We start from the raw sequence: 15,368 nt of genomic DNA, 5'->3' as shown, positions 1-15,368 counted from the left end.
ATGAAGATAAAAGAGAATGAGAAGATAATTTGGTCCATATAAATTGTCTAGCTTCTGCTTCTGTCTATAATTATTTTCAATTGTCACAATTTAAGTCGTACAGCAATTTTATTAGTTTTTAATTTGTAATTTTTTGATTTGGTAAAAGATTAATTTCATCAACAATAATGAGTTAAGTTCCCACAAACCAAATACCCCAACCCATCAACAACAAATATGGAGGAAAACGAGGTTATAGCATACAGAAAATGCCTTTTCCATAAAATATTCTATGCTTAAATAAAATATACTTTACCAAAATTTATTTCCATAACCAGCTTTAGAGCACATAATACAAGCCATAACACACTGTAAGAGAAGCTCCAAACAGAGAATATTTTTCAGCTTTGCTCCTCAGCACCTGCCATTTCCCTCTCCTCGGCTGCAGCGGCCATCAAGTCATCAAAGTTTTCTGACTTCCCAAGTACTATCTCAATCTAAAACCAACAGAGTATATCAATATTAACAAAATCAATACTTGGTAGGGGACAGGAAGGACAAGAGTCGATCTCATCATGAATGTGACCTTAAAGTGCTCTACAACTTGAGCTAGAAGGCCTCACAAAAATGGTACTACTCTTGTGAAGTTGGAAAACAAAGTTGACAATATGTCCTACACCAAATAGATACCAAATACAATTTGAAAGCACGTTTTTGCTATAAGGTTAAAAAAAAAAAAAAAGTAACTGCAAATAACCATATATAATATATGAAATGACAACCCTACTGGGATTTGGAACAACGACACTCAAAATACATGTAGAATGGACAATTTTTTTCCCCCTTAAATCTCACACAGCAGCACACTGCCAACACATGAATAGATGGTCAGTGACACAACAAGCATTTCTTTTCAAATTAGCAATATCCAAAAAAGTGCACCGACCAGTGAGGTGTATAATTTTGCCAATCATATCACATTTATGCTTTTCTTAAAACCAATACAGTTTGGCATGTCCACGTAACAACTTCACCAAGCCATATTAGCCCAATAATATAACTGCAAACTGATGTTTATGAATCAAACAAATCCAATAGGGCAACAATAATTGTAAAAGGATCTCTCCACTCAAAACTCCATTCTTTCACTAATATACATCTTACTTATTCTTTTACTACCCAGACAGACGTTTCGGATGAGATTCAGAACTCATTCTATAAATTGAGGACAAATGACTGGCTATTTGACATTAGAAGATCACATTGGCATACCTTGGCTTTTTGGACTGGCCTCCCCCTAGAATCATCCTTAATGTCAACAGTTGATGTCATGATTTCTGCATTCACGTCCCAGAATATAAGTAAAGTTGACAGTTTGATAGTTTATTTTCGAAAAGCGGAAAAGAAAATAGAAGTCTCACTTTTCTCAACTGCCAGCCCATTGTTTTTCAGAATTTCTGCAATTGTAACAACCGTGGCAATAGCTGCAGCAGTACAAAGAGATATTAATCCTTGCATCAGCTTTAATACTAGACAAATCATACCTATAATCAAGAACTACAATATTCATGATAAAAAAACATCTCAATTCCAAATGTGGCAACATAACAGAAAGGGCATGTGCTGCATTTAACTGGATTTAAAACACCTCTCCACCCCCCAACCCCCAAATGGGAATGGGTAATGGATTCCGGACTCACATCTGCAAAATAAATAGAGTAACCCTGCTAGGTTGCCTAGCCTTTCTTTAGATAACTTGTTCACTAAACATTTCCATTTGTCCCTTACAACTACCAACTAAACATTTTACCCAAAGCCACCTTATCTTGTTTCCCAATCGGGAGCAAATCTGTTTATACGAGTATATGTTCAAATGGTAAAGAGTTATTTCCTTGGTAATTGTTGTCAGCATCGTGCTAAGCACAAGTAAGAAAACCTAAGCATAAGCAACCAACAAACTGGAACGAGCAACAAAAGGCTACTTTTTCCATATAAAGTAATAAAAGGTTAATACGACATAATGGCTCAACAAATTAGTAACCATTCTCTTCCCACCTTAGGCAGACAAAAAATTGATACAAAATAGCCAGTCATCCTAGCTTGTTCAGAAACTAATAGCTCAACTTGTCAAATTGAGTGAACCGAATCAACGCGTATACAAACAAACTACGCTAAATTTCAGTTGTCTTCCAGAACTTAGTTATGAACCTCAATGTTTTCTTGATTCCAGGGTAATGTCTAACCGGATACCTTAACATGGCACACAACACAGAGATCTACACACACATAGTGCTTAATGAGATAGAAGCAGCTGAAGTGTCATACCCATTCCTAAAGCGGAGAGCTCCACCTCATTGTACTGTTGCATATACCTCTGCAAAACAATATAATGCCATAAACATACTATTTATTAATAAATAAAAATTGAAAATAATCAACAATTATTCCGAAACACTTGGAAAACAGAACTGCCGCTGCGTCTATGTCAATTGAAAACATTTATTTCCAGGTAAATCCCAATTTCTTCCCAAATTAACCAGAAAACTCAAATTTCAGCAGACTCAAAGCAATTGATAAAGAAATAAAAGAAAACCCAGGAACCAAATAAGGCATACAAGCATATATATAGGCAGAAAATTAAGAACAGGGTAGGGATTAGGGTTTACCTTGGCAAGATTAACATAGAAGAAGAGCGGCTTCTTGGTATTTGAGACCTGAATTCGGTTCTTCTTGTGCGAATCGGAGGCGTTGATGGTGATGTTGTTCACGCCGTCCGTGATCCCCTCCATTGCAATTGAGAGACAGCTTCAAAAACCCTTACCCTAAATCCCTTTTGACCACTCTCTCTCTCCGATTTCTCTTTCTAAAATTGTTCTTCATTATATATATGGGCCTAAAAGGACCAAAAAGGACAAGCATGCGTGGAATTAATTTGTGTTTTATTTTTCATTTGTTTGGTCTTGTACTAATAAATCAATCACTTTTTTTATTTTTTGGTACATCGATATTTTATACTAAAAAGAGGAGTTTGGCAAAACCAAATAATAGGCAATCTAATTTAGCATTGAATTTGTCATCTATAAGATTCAAAATTATAACATCTCACTTCCATATGAAGAGGAATACCACCAAACTATACTACAATCTAGTGAAATTCTTCTTCACTTGTAAGTGAGAGACCTTAGGTTCGATTTTACCAAAAAAAAATTTGAACCACATTATTACTAGCTCATTGTGAGGTTAGAGACAAGGGCACAAAGACAATGGTACCCTAATATGCAACAATTTGGATGTTTAGTGCATGAGCGTGATTTTATGGCTAGGATTTTTGATAATGAACACAAGAGGCAGCCCCAAGGCTATAAATCCCAACTGGGGTGTTAAACAAAATAATAGTTTGTTTTCAGCAAATCAAGGACAAATGACACTTGTCAACCCAGTAGATGATTTGACCATATCAAGGACTAAAAACAAGCCCTTAGTAAAAAAATGTGAGTCAGTCCACATGTAGACCTGGCATTCATGACGTGGTTTCCGTGTTCGTGTCGTTTTCATATCATACCCGATATCTTAATGGATCGTGTTGTGTAACACCCGTTAAAATAAACGGGTAAAATGATCTGACCCGAAATTGACCTGATAATATGACCCGACCCGTTACCCGTTAAGAAAAATGTATTTTAAACTAATAAATAATCAAATGAAAAACATAAAAATGTAGTTTTCTTTTAAGTATATATTTCCATACCCAAAATAAGATCATAATAAAAAAAACATTAGAACATTACAAAATATCAAATGTTCAAAAGATTTGCAAAATTAAGGACATTAGAACATTAGAACATTGGAACCTTGCACATTTTCTTCCAATCAAACCCTTCAATTTTCCTCAATCACCATGGGAAACAGTATTGGAACTAGGGGTGGGCACGGGTTGGGTCAGGCCCAATTTTAGAGGAACCGAACCTTACCCGTTTTAAACAGTAAAGGGGCGGGACGGGGCGAGTAGAGGGAGTTTGAATTTTGGAACCAGACCTAACCTAGCCTGTTTGATTCGGGGCGGGTCCATGGGTCCAACTCTTTTATTTTATTTTATTTTATTTTTTATTTTTTTGGTAATTTGTAAGCAGCTCCTCGAGTGAATTGAATAACCTTTCCTTCACCAAAGTATATCCCTAAGATCACATAGCAAATAAACAATCAGCAATGCCATGTTTTCCATGGTGAATTAAGTGTAGGATATAAAATTAAAATACAAAAAGTTGTCCTCGTACAATAACGAAAAATGATGGAAGTACAACGAAGAAAAACTATGGATGAAAGAAAACTAATCTTACTATAATCACTAATCAGACAGAAAGATCTTGTGACAGCCCATCCCAGATTTTTCGTACTGTAGGGATGAAATGATGATTTTGCCCCTAGTGATTTTGTTTCATTGTGTGGTCGTTTTGGGGATTTGGTTGGCTACATTTAGACCACACACACACCCCCACACTTTCAGTCTCATCTTCTGCCTGTCCCGAGTCTTTCTCTCTTTCCCTTCTTCTGCATATGTATGGACAAGAACCCAATCACTCGAAAACGTGGTAAATCGAGGAAGCAAACTTTACATTTGTGCTCGTGAGGTTCTTAGGAGTTCAACCATACTCATTTCAGGTAAGGGAACCTTCGTTTTCACGTCGAACTCGAGAGGTTCATTTCGGAGTACTATTCATGCACACGTAAATTCATGTGTTTTTGGGAATTTCAAGTTTGTAGGAAGCTTGGTGAAGTCCTTAGGAAGCTAGGGGTGGTTCGTTTGAAGGTTTTGGACTTCAAGATCGTGAGTTGCAGGTTTGGCCGAATTTGGTGGAGTTTTTCCAGCCAGATTTCGTTGGTTTTAGTGCTTGAAAGTGGTAAGGATTTGTTCCTCTAGTTGTAAGCTTCATTTTGGTACCAATTTCGTGAAATTTGGGTGAAAAACGAGTGAGATATGAAGTTTGGAAACTTTCCCGGTTTTCCTGTGATGGCAATGGCGCCAGAGATTGGCCGAAGAAGACGACGGAATATTCCGTCAGTTTGAACAGAATATTCATAACAGTGTTAAGTTAACTTTAACGGAATCTGTTAGAGTTAACGGAATATTCCTGACGGCGTTAATTGACGCCGTTAGTGTGCCAGAAAATTATTTTAAAAATATGGGGATGTTCGTGTGGTTGAGTAGATCACGTTGGTGTATTCATACACCCCATTTGAGCTTGTATGAGAAGTTTTTACCTAGTTTGGGTTATGTGCTTTAAATTAACGTTTTTATAGTTGTTTCGCATATAGGTGAGACCTATCCCGAGGACGAGCGCAGTCACTCGAGACAAGGGGGTTACGACCCTTCTACATATCAGTGAGTGAGCTTTTGGTTTTCCGTATATACCTATATATTTGTGATTTTCCCAGAAAATGAAATGAAACGTTTATATGTTTTAAATGCCATGCTTTGTGTTTGCCTATTTAATTATGCATTAGTAGTTGCATATATATATATATGTTTGGTGTTGCGAATGCACATGTAAGTGTCAGGTAAATTATGGTTTATGTTTGTGTTTAGTAATGATTTGAGATGCATTAAGAGCTCATAACCTGCACCCCCGGTGTTTGTGCTCCTGCCCAGAGTAGGGCACAATCCTTCACGTGATGTTCGCCTCCCACACCACACGCTCATCTTGGATCCAAGTTAGGTGCACAGTCCTATCATACAGACCACTATAGGTGGTTCCGACTCGTAGGTGACCCGCGATTATTCGCCCAGTCTTCACGTGATCGTAGCACTTGAGCATAATTATTTATACACAGTCCTGTCTTACAGTCCATTTTAGGTGGTTCCAACTCGTGTGCAGGTTTAATTAGTGAGTTGGGGATTTGAGCTCTAGATTCAGCCGTACAGGTCACGTTAGGTGACTCCGACTGACAGATTATATGGCATTGTTTGACATTACCTGAGTACTTGCATTTTGTTTAGAGGCATTCGACATGGCATATTTCTGAGCATGTTTTATATATTTGTGTATATTCTATTTTCTGGGAAATTATACAGGTTTTATGGCGAGGGGTTAGTACTTTTGATTTGTTTTTGCCCACTCACGCTTTCTGTTTTGCGTCCCTCTAGGTTCTAGTTTGGATATCTCTTTTGGTGGCTCTCGAGGAATTCACGGCAAATCTGACAAATTATCACCAGTGTAGGACCACCTTTGGGTGTGTTTATTTAATGTTTGTTTCTCTCGGACTGCACTAGGTCTTCCGTGCTCTGAATATTGTTTCTCACACTTACGCTTGCACATGTATATTATCTACTTAGTGTATAGCTTGGTTTTTATTTATTCGTACTTTTATTATTATTCTTAGCTTCCGCATTATGCACATGGTTACGTCACCTTCACGTGACGGCTAGCATGCCCTAATCTCGGACGGGGTGTTTCAGTTTAGTATCAGAGCATAGGTTTGGCAGTCCTGTACTTTTGTGAGTATTCTAATTGTTTTGGTGTCTTCTGTCAGAGCTATGCCGCCTCGTAAGGAATCACATTGCTATGCTGAGCCTAGTTTCCCCGATGTAGCTCAGCTGGGGGAAGTTATCGCCACCGTTATTCAGTCGGCGCTCCGCCCTCCCCAGAGGACTTCTTTGGAGACTATGTGCAATCTGAAGTTAGATAAGTTCGAGGGCCACGAGGGTTTTGAGGGAGCGGAGTGGTGGCTAGAACATATTGAGAAGACTTTTCGTGTTTTGCATAATCAGGGGAATCTCCCTGTTAAGAAGTGGGTTGAGACGACATCTTAGTTTTTGGGTAAAGATTCGGCATCCTGGTGGGAGCAGGAGGTTCATCGTTTGTCCTAAGAGGAGAGGACTGATTGGGAGGTATTTAGAGAGCTGTTCAGGAAAAGGTTTGTGCCTCCTGAGTATACAGACCGCACAAACCAGGAATTCACTGAGTTGAGGCAGGGGAAGTTGACGGCGAACGAGTATTATCGAAGATTGACTGATTTGTCCCGTTATCATCCAGATGTTGCTGCCAATCTGGCAAAGATGCTTCGTCGTTTCCGTTTAGGTACTAAGAAGAAGTAGTGTTCTGTGACGACCATTACCCCTTGTGACACCTATCAGGAGTTCTATGAGATTCTGTTGAGGATTGAGGATTCCGAGAACATGCCCAGCAAAAGTGAGGAGGAAGAAAAAGATGGTAACCAGCGAAAAGATGACAAGGGCAAGGGTCAAGCATCGCTCGGACCTCGCAAGACCCAGAGCTTTAAGCAGGGTGGAACTAGTTCTATCTCTTCTAGCGGTGGTTTTAGTGCCACTGGTCAGGGTCGTGGTGGTAGATTTGCTCGGGGTGCTAGAGGCCAGAGGTAGAGTGATGCTGGTAGAGGAAGGGCTCCGGTTTGCCGCAGGTGTAATAATCGACATTTTGGAGAGTGCAGGAAAGGCAGCGGTAGTTGCTTCACTTGTGGGAAGATGGGACATCGGGTTGCAAATTGTCCCTAGAGTCAGTAGAGGCCCCAACAGACTTTTTTGCCACCACTTGCACCGATCCAGCAGGTTCCTGGTCCTGGTAATTACGGGCAAACGGGTCGTGGTGGTGCCTATTACTATCAGGGCGATGATGTTCCTTATGCCCCATGACAGTATTCATATCCTCAGGATCCATATTCTCATAATGGTGATCCCCAGTATTCTGGTGGCTATATGTCGTATCCTTCAGTTCCAGTAAGTGGGTCTCAGTGGTACCAGGGAGGACAACCTTAGCAGGGGGAGATTGCTACGAGTAGTGTGGGATCTTCGAGGCAATCTGGTCAGCCTAGTTAGGGGCGTGGTGCACAGAGTCGTGGTGGCCAGACGAGTAGAGGTCGTGGTGAACGGCAACAGACCCAAGGGCGTATTCATAATATCTCTCTGCAGGATGCTCAAAATAATCCAGACTTGATCATGGGTACGTTAAATATCCTTGGTTATTTTGCTAGAGTATTAATTGACAGTGGTGCTACACATTCTGTGATTTCTCGTACCTTTGCTCAAGTGACGCAACCTCACCCTACACCTCTAGGGTATGATTTAGAGTTTGCTATGCCTAGAGGGGAGAGATGTATTGTTGATTGTGTGTATCCAGGATGTCCAGTGATGGTTGAGGATGTTATTATTCCAACTGATCTTATCTCGTTGGATATTGTTGAATTTGATGTGATTTTGGGCACATATTTGTTGCATTTCAATCATGCCAATATTGATTGTTACGGGAAAATAGTTACCTTCCATCGTCCTGGATTACCTGTGGTTACTTTTGTGGGTGAGCAGAGTGGGGTGAGACATGGCGTTACTTTTGAGTGGAATGATAATTGTGAGCAGAGTTTCCAGCAGTTAAAGTATTGTCTCACTCATGCACCTGTTTTGGCACTCCCGGACGATAGTGGTGATTTGAAGGTCTATAGTGATGCTTCCTTGAATGGTTTGGGATGCGTGTTAATGCAGCATGGTAGGGTGATTGCTTATGCCTCACGACAATTAAAGCCTCATGAGTTGAATTACCCTACGCATGATTTGGAGTTAGCCGCCATTATGTTTGCGTTGAAGTTGTGGAGACATTATCTTTATGGAGAAAAATGCAAGATCTTTACAGATCATAAGAGTCTTCAGTATCTTTTCACACAGAGGGATCTTAATCTTCGTCAGTGGAGGTGGTTGGAACTGCTTAGTGATTATGACTGCACGATTGATTATCACCCTGGTCGTGCAAATATGGTAGCTGATGCACTTAGCAGGAAGTCTCAGGGCTGTATCAATGCGTTGTACGCTAGTCGCGTTCCTTTTCTGGCAAACTTAAGATCCATGGGAGTGAGGTTAGAGGCAGAAGATCAAGAGGTGGCTTTACTTGCTAATTTTCAAGTTAGGCCAATTTTAGTTGATCGTGTGCTTGAAGCCCAGATAACTGATGAGGAAACTCAAGAAATAATCCAAGTAAGGAATCAAGGGAAGGAAAGACCTCAGAGTTCGTGAGTCGGATGGCATGCTTATGCAGGATGGTAGGATGTTTGTGCCTAATAATTTGGATTTAAATAAAGTAATTCTCGATGAAGCACATATCTCAGTTTATGCGATGCATCCAGGAGCTACTAAAATGTATCATACCATTCGACCATTTTATTATTGGCCGAGTATAAAGAGGAAGATAGTTGAGTATGTGAGTAGGTGTGTCGTTTGCTAGCAAGTTAAAGCTGAAAGGAAGAAGCCGTTTGGGTTGTTGTAGCCGCTTCCCGTTTCAAAGTGGAAATGGGAAAACATTACTATGGATTTTGTGTACAAGCTTCCGCGTACACATAATGGCTTTGACGACATTTGGGTGATTGTTGATCGGCTTACTAAGTCAGCACATTTCATTATAATGAGGGAAAAATATTCTTTGGGCCTATGAGTATTGTTTCAGATCGTGACCCAAGATTTACTTCTAAATTTTGGGTGGCTTTTCAGGAAGCTTTGGGTACGAGATTACTTTATAGTACAACATATCATCCTCAGACAGACGAACAGTCAGAGAGAACCATTCAGATGTTAGAGGATATGTTGTGATCTTCGGTGTTACAGTTTGGCGATGCTTGGCACAAGCGGTTAGATTTAATGGAATTTGCCTACATCAACAACTTTCATTCGAGTATCAGCATGGCACTATTTGAGGCATTGTATGGTAGATCTTGTCGCATATCCTTGTGTTGGTCAGAGGTCGGAGAAAGAGTTTTGGTGGGCCCGGAGATTATTGAAAAGACTACTCAAAATATTCAGGTAATCAAGTCTAACCTGAAGGCAGCCCAGGATCGACAAAAGAGCTTAGCGGATCGGCATGCTACTGACAGAGTGTATAAGGTTGGCGATTGGGTGTTTCTTAAGCTTTCACCGTGGAGAGGTGTTGTGCGGTTTGGAAAGAAAGGTAAGTTGAGTCCTGGGTATATCGGACCGTACATGATCACTGAGCGAGTTGGTGAAGTGGCTTACAAGCTTGAGTTGCCTTCTGAGCTAGCTAAAGTACATAATGTTTTTCACGTGTCTATGCTTCGACATTATGTTGCGAATCCGTCTCATGTGATACCTCATCAACCCTTGGAAATTAATTTGGATTTGACTTATGATAAGGAACCAGTGACGATTTTGGATTGGAAGGAAAAGGTTCTAAGGAACAAGAAAGTGAATTTGGTGAAAGTTTTGTAAAGGAATCATACCCTGGAGGAGGCTACATGGGAGACCGAAGATCGGATGAGAGATTGTATCCTCGGTTGTTCTTTGATCACTAGTGGTTGGCGTGAGTAGTTGTTGTGAATTTGGGGACAAAATTTTATTAAGGTGGGTAAGTTGTGACAGCTTGTCTCGGATTTTTCGTACCGTAGGGGTGAAATGACGGCTTTGCCCCTAGTGATTTTGTTTTGTTGTGAGGTCTTTTGGGGATTTGGTTGGCTGCATTTAGATCACATACACACCCTCACACCTTCAGTCTCTTCTTCTGCTTGTCCCGAGTCTCTGTCTCTTTCCCTTCTTTTTTATATGTACGGACAAGAACCCAATCACTCGAAAATGTGGTATCAAGGAAGCAAACTTTATATTTGTGCTTGTGAGGTTCTTAGGAGTTCAACCATACCCATTTCAGGTAAGGGAACCTTCGTTTTCACGTCGAACCTGAGAGGTTCATTTCAGAGTACTGTTCATGCACACGTAAATTCAGATGTTTTTGGGAATTTCAAGTTTGTAAGAAGCTTGGTGAGGTCCTTAGGAAGCTCGGGGTGGTTAGTTTAAAGGTTTTGGACGTTGGGATCGTGAGTTGCAGGTTTAGCCGGTTTTCGTGGAGTTTTTCCAGCGAGATTCCGTTGGTTTTAGTGCTTGAAAGTGGTAAGGATTTGTTCCTCTAGTTGTAAGCTTCATTTTGATACCAATTTCGTGAAATTTGGGTGAAAAACGAGTGAGTGAGATATGAAGTTTGGAAACTTTCCCGGTTTTCCGGCGATGGCGACGACGCCGAAGGTTGGCTGGAGAAGACGACGGAATATTCCGTCAGTTTGGACGGAATATTCCTAACGGCGTTAAGTTAACTTTAATGGAATCTGTCAAAGTTAACGAAATATTCCTGACAGCGTTAACTGACGTTGTCAGTATGCCAGACACGTGCCTGCGCGTGGGCGGCGAGTGTGGCCGTCCTTTGGCCGGCGCGTGGGGGTGTGTGTGGTGTCAGAAAATTATTTTAAAAATATGGGGATGTTCGTTAGGTTGAGTAGATCACGTTGGTGTATTCATACACCCCATTTGAGCTTGTATGAGAAGTTTTTACCTAGTTTAGGTTATGTTCTTTAAATTAACGTTTTTATAGTTGTTTCGCATATAGGTGAGACCTATCCCGAGGACGAGCGCAGTCACTCAAGGCAAGGGGGTTACGACCCTTCTACATACCAGTGAGTGGGCTTTTGGTTTTCCGTATATACCTATATACTTGTGATTTTCCCATAAAATGAAATGAAACGTTTATATGTTTTAAATGCCATGCTTTGCGTTTACCTATTTAATTATGAATTAGTAGTTGCATATATATATGTTTGGTGCTGTGGACGCACAGGTAAGTGCCAGGTAAGTTATGGTTTATGTTTGTGTTTAGTAATGATTTGAGATGCATTGAGAGCCCATAACCTACACCCCCAGTGTTAGTGCTCCCGCCTAGAGTAGGGCACAGTCCTTTACGTGATGTTCACCTCCCGCACCACACGCTCATCTTGGATCCAAGTTAGGTGCACAGTCCTGTCGTACAGACCACTATAGGTGGTTCTGACTCGTAGGTGACCCGCGATTATTCGCCCAGTCTTCACGTGATCATAGCACTTGATCGTAATTCTTTACACCAAGTCTTGTCGTAGAGACCACTTTAGGTGGTTCCGATTCGTGTGCAGGTTTAGTTAGTGAGTTGGGGATTTGAACTCTAGATTCAGCCGTGCAGGTCACGTTAGGTGACTCCAGCTAATAGATTATATGGCATTGTTTGACATTACTTGAGTACTTGCATTTTGTTTAGAGGCATTCAACATGGCATATTTCTGAGCATGTTTTATATATTTGCGTATATTTTATTTCCTGGGAAATTATACAGGTTTTACGGCGAGGAGTTAGTACTTTTGATATTAAAATGATTTTGAAAAGCTTTGTTTTTGCCCAATCACGTTTTCTGTTTTGCGCCCCTCCAGGTTCTAGTTTGGATGGCTCTTTTGGTGGCTCTCGAGGAATTCACGGCATATCTGACAGATTATCACCAGTGTAGGACCACCTTTGGGTGTGTTTATTTAGTGTTTGTTTCTCCTGGACTGCACTGAAGGATTATTTTGGAAGATGACATGTTCATTTAAGCAACATCATTAGCATGCAATTAACAAATTAAAGGCGGAATCATGCTAGCATGCACTTAAAAACAAAACATTACCCATGAATGTTCAAAGCCTAGTAAAATGGTGAACCAATAATCAACTCAAAACAAAGTGAGTTGAAATATATACCTTTGTAGATTCCTCTTTGTATTTAAACAAAGGCTAATCACCCAAAGAGAGGGCCTTCATTCCTTGCATCTTAGATCTATGGATTTGGATGGATGAAAAAGGTTTCTCCAAAGTTCCCAAAATTGAGAACCTCTAATGATTCATCACCAAGGCATAATGAAGAAGAAATGAGTGACCTTGGAGGAGTTTGATTGCTAGATGATGCCTCCAAGGTGGCCGAAATTTTAGAGAGAAAGGAGAGCTTGTGTTCTCATCCTTTCCCAAAAAACAACCCTTAATGAATTTTAGGCTATAAAGTCCTTTATATAGTCCCTTCAAATAAGTGACCTAATGGACCAAAAGCCCTATTCTTCTAACATGGCCGGCTTATAGGGTTTATTGGGCTTTCAAGCCCTTTGTTTATTCAAGTTGTCATACAACTTGAGTTAATGGGCTTGACATTCAAATCCCATTGGGCCTTGCGGCCCAAAACTAACCCGAGGTCTTTAATGAACTTATTCGTTTGCTTAATTAACATATTAATTAATCCTAGCCTTAGATAAATAATTAAACCATTTAATTATTCTTACTCATCTCCGTTGTTTCTTCAAACTCTACCTTACTCGGTGAACGATCCATTAGGTTCCTTTTAGCGAGGCAGTGGGCGATTAAAACTCTTTCTAATCGATTGTGAATTGAAACTTACTTTCAATTCTCCCGTTAGTGATAATACACTTTTAGGGCTTCCACAAACCATGGTTGACGCCTAGCAGCATGTCATGGTTACCCAAGCTAATCAAAAGAGGTGGAGAACCTATTCAGTTTTAGGATTACAAATGCAATACGGTCTTTCTCTAATACAATACTCTTGACCACATTGTTTGGTTTGATAGTTTATTCATGTCTACTATCCAATGTGAGTCTTGTGCTTATATGATTACCTTGAATGTGATTTGGAACACATTCCTAAATCTCATTCATACTTTGGCCAAAGATTCTTAATCATATCATAGAGTATTCTCCCTCAAACAGTTTGAAGGTTAGAGATCCCTTGTTGTGCATTCACTTGCCTCCATGGCTAAGTGGCTTAACCTCAATGATGCCGTGGACACCCTCCTGATGGAGTGACTTTGACATAATCAAAGATTAAGGACCTAACCACAAGACAACTGTGATGCCTTAGGTCAAAAGACTAATTTGCATTATCCCAACCATGAGTTCTCATGTGACATGAATATGAGAACTCTTCGTTGATCGTGTTCAGTGAACTCATTCTCTATTGAGCACCTACGTACTTGTCTTGATGTCACACACACCACTGACTCGAGACTAGTCACTCTCCCTGAGAGAAGACATAGCACGTACTGATCTTAACGGACTGTCAATGCCCAATTGACAATCCTATGATCAGGAACGTTTAGGATGTGTCAACGAAAGAATGGTCTCATGAATCTAACTTCTTTAGATCGCATTCTTCCAATCACATATTCCTTGGACTTATCGTTTAAGCATATAACATTTATATGAGACGGCTCAAACAATAATCTTTGCCCTTTACATTTAAACTAAATTAGTTTAACTTTGTGAAATGTCCGTAAAGTATCATCATATGATTGGTTTTAGGGCACATTTCCAACATGCACTAGGTCTTCCGTACTCTGAATATTGTTTCTCACACTTACGCTCACACGTGTATGTTATCTACTTAGTGTATAGCTTGGTTTTTATTTATTCGTACTTTTATTATTATTCTTAGCTTCCGCACTGTGCACATGGTTACGTCATCGTCATGTGACGGCCAGCATGCCCTGATCTCGATCGAGGTGCGTCAGATCTAGTACGAAAAACAGACCCAGAGACTAACAATAAAAATCTAATCTTTTGATACTTTAGCGAAGGAAAAACAGACCCAGAAACAAAAAGGCAGAAAAGCATCAATAAACAATTCCTAATATGCAAATAAATGAATAAACACATAAAAATTAAAATAATTAAAAGGAGGGAAAGGAGAAAAGGAGAACTGTGGTGGGAATAGAGGTAGGCGTGGGTCCAAATCTTCACTCATGCCTCAGGTCTTTGTCACATTTTCGTTCTCCTCATTTGAAGATTTGCTTCTTCCAACAGAAGGGAACGATGTTGCTCTAAGTCTCATCTTCCTCCGACGTCGTGAAACCTAGGTGCAGTAATGACCAGATGGTTAGATGCCCATAACAAGACCGTCAGCCGCGGTGACGACGCCTTAAACACCATCTTTTTCGAGACCAATGACGGAAAGCACAACCACCGCATTATCTTTGTCGATCTAGAGCTTACTATCTTCTTCGATAAAATCAAGGGAGAGACTGAGAGCATGCAAGCAGAAATGGAGGGATTTGAAGAAGTTTGGGAATGTTGAATGGTTTATGGATTTACACAGAGAGAGAGAGAGAGAGATGGAGGAACTTGGGGTTTCAATTTGGAATGGAGAAGGGAGAAGGCTCTGGATGGTTTCAAAATGACAAAGCAAAAGGGTCGAAAGGAAATTGCCAAGTTTGTTTGAAAGAGGCTCTAGAAGTTTTCGTTGTATTATAGGAATAGGCCCATTCATTCATCCAAATTTATGGGTTTCAAATCCCCCAGCAATACCCAACCATTGTATAATAGAAACGGACTGGTCCGGGGCCCCGTGGGTTTGAAGATTTGAACTCGCCCTGCCCCGTTTGTGTTTTACAATTTTCATACCCGCCCCGTACCAGCCTCAAACTGCATGGACCCGATCCGCCCCGCAGGTCTAGTACCCGTTTGCCCACCCCTAATTGGAACTTTGGCTTGATAGTCTTCAAGATAATACCAAGCTTTCAATGTGGTGCAGTAAGTGCAATTCAATTGGTATAGTT

At 40.4% G+C, this 15,368-nt stretch overlaps 2 protein-coding genes across 2 annotated transcripts; one reads left to right on the top strand and one right to left on the bottom strand.

Moving 5' to 3' along the window:
• Positions 1-217: 217 nt before the first annotated feature.
• Positions 218-2,845, bottom strand: LOC137739149 (uncharacterized protein At2g34160-like). Its single transcript, XM_068478659.1, has 5 exons — positions 2,646-2,845; positions 2,305-2,353; positions 1,401-1,463; positions 1,252-1,316; positions 218-476 (listed from the first exon to the last, which is right to left on the bottom strand). The coding sequence occupies exons 1-5, from the start codon at positions 2,766-2,768 to the stop codon at positions 381-383; spliced, it is 396 nt and encodes a 131-aa protein (XP_068334760.1). The 5' UTR covers positions 2,769-2,845; the 3' UTR covers positions 218-380.
• Positions 2,846-8,737: 5,892 nt separating this feature from the next.
• LOC137740647 (uncharacterized) lies at positions 8,738-10,198 on the top strand. Its single transcript, XM_068480482.1, has 2 exons — positions 8,738-8,956; positions 9,581-10,198. The coding sequence occupies exons 1-2, from the start codon at positions 8,738-8,740 to the stop codon at positions 10,196-10,198; spliced, it is 837 nt and encodes a 278-aa protein (XP_068336583.1).
• The last annotated feature ends 5,170 nt before the right edge of the window (positions 10,199-15,368 follow it).

The sequence above is a fragment of the Pyrus communis genome, chromosome 7, assembly GCF_963583255.1.
Source record: "Pyrus communis chromosome 7, drPyrComm1.1, whole genome shotgun sequence".
NCBI lineage: Eukaryota > Viridiplantae > Streptophyta > Magnoliopsida > Rosales > Rosaceae > Pyrus > Pyrus communis.
This window is presented reverse-complemented; position numbering and strand designations above follow the sequence as displayed.

Coding starts and splice junctions, on each gene's coding strand:
- LOC137739149 (XM_068478659.1), bottom strand. CDS start 2,768: ATGGAGGGGATCACGGACGGCGTGAACAACATCACCATCAACGCCTCC. Junction 2,354..2,645: donor TCTATGTTAATCTTGCCAAG/GTAAACCCTAAT, acceptor ATTGTTTTGCAG/AGGTATATGCAACAGTACAA. Junction 1,464..2,304: donor GCTCTCCGCTTTAGGAATGG/GTATGACACTTC, acceptor GTACTGCTGCAG/CTATTGCCACGGTTGTTACA.
- LOC137740647 (XM_068480482.1), top strand. CDS start 8,738: ATGGTAGCTGATGCACTTAGCAGGAAGTCTCAGGGCTGTATCAATGCG. Junction 8,957..9,580: donor AAACTCAAGAAATAATCCAA/GTAAGGAATCAA, acceptor TCGGTGTTACAG/TTTGGCGATGCTTGGCACAA.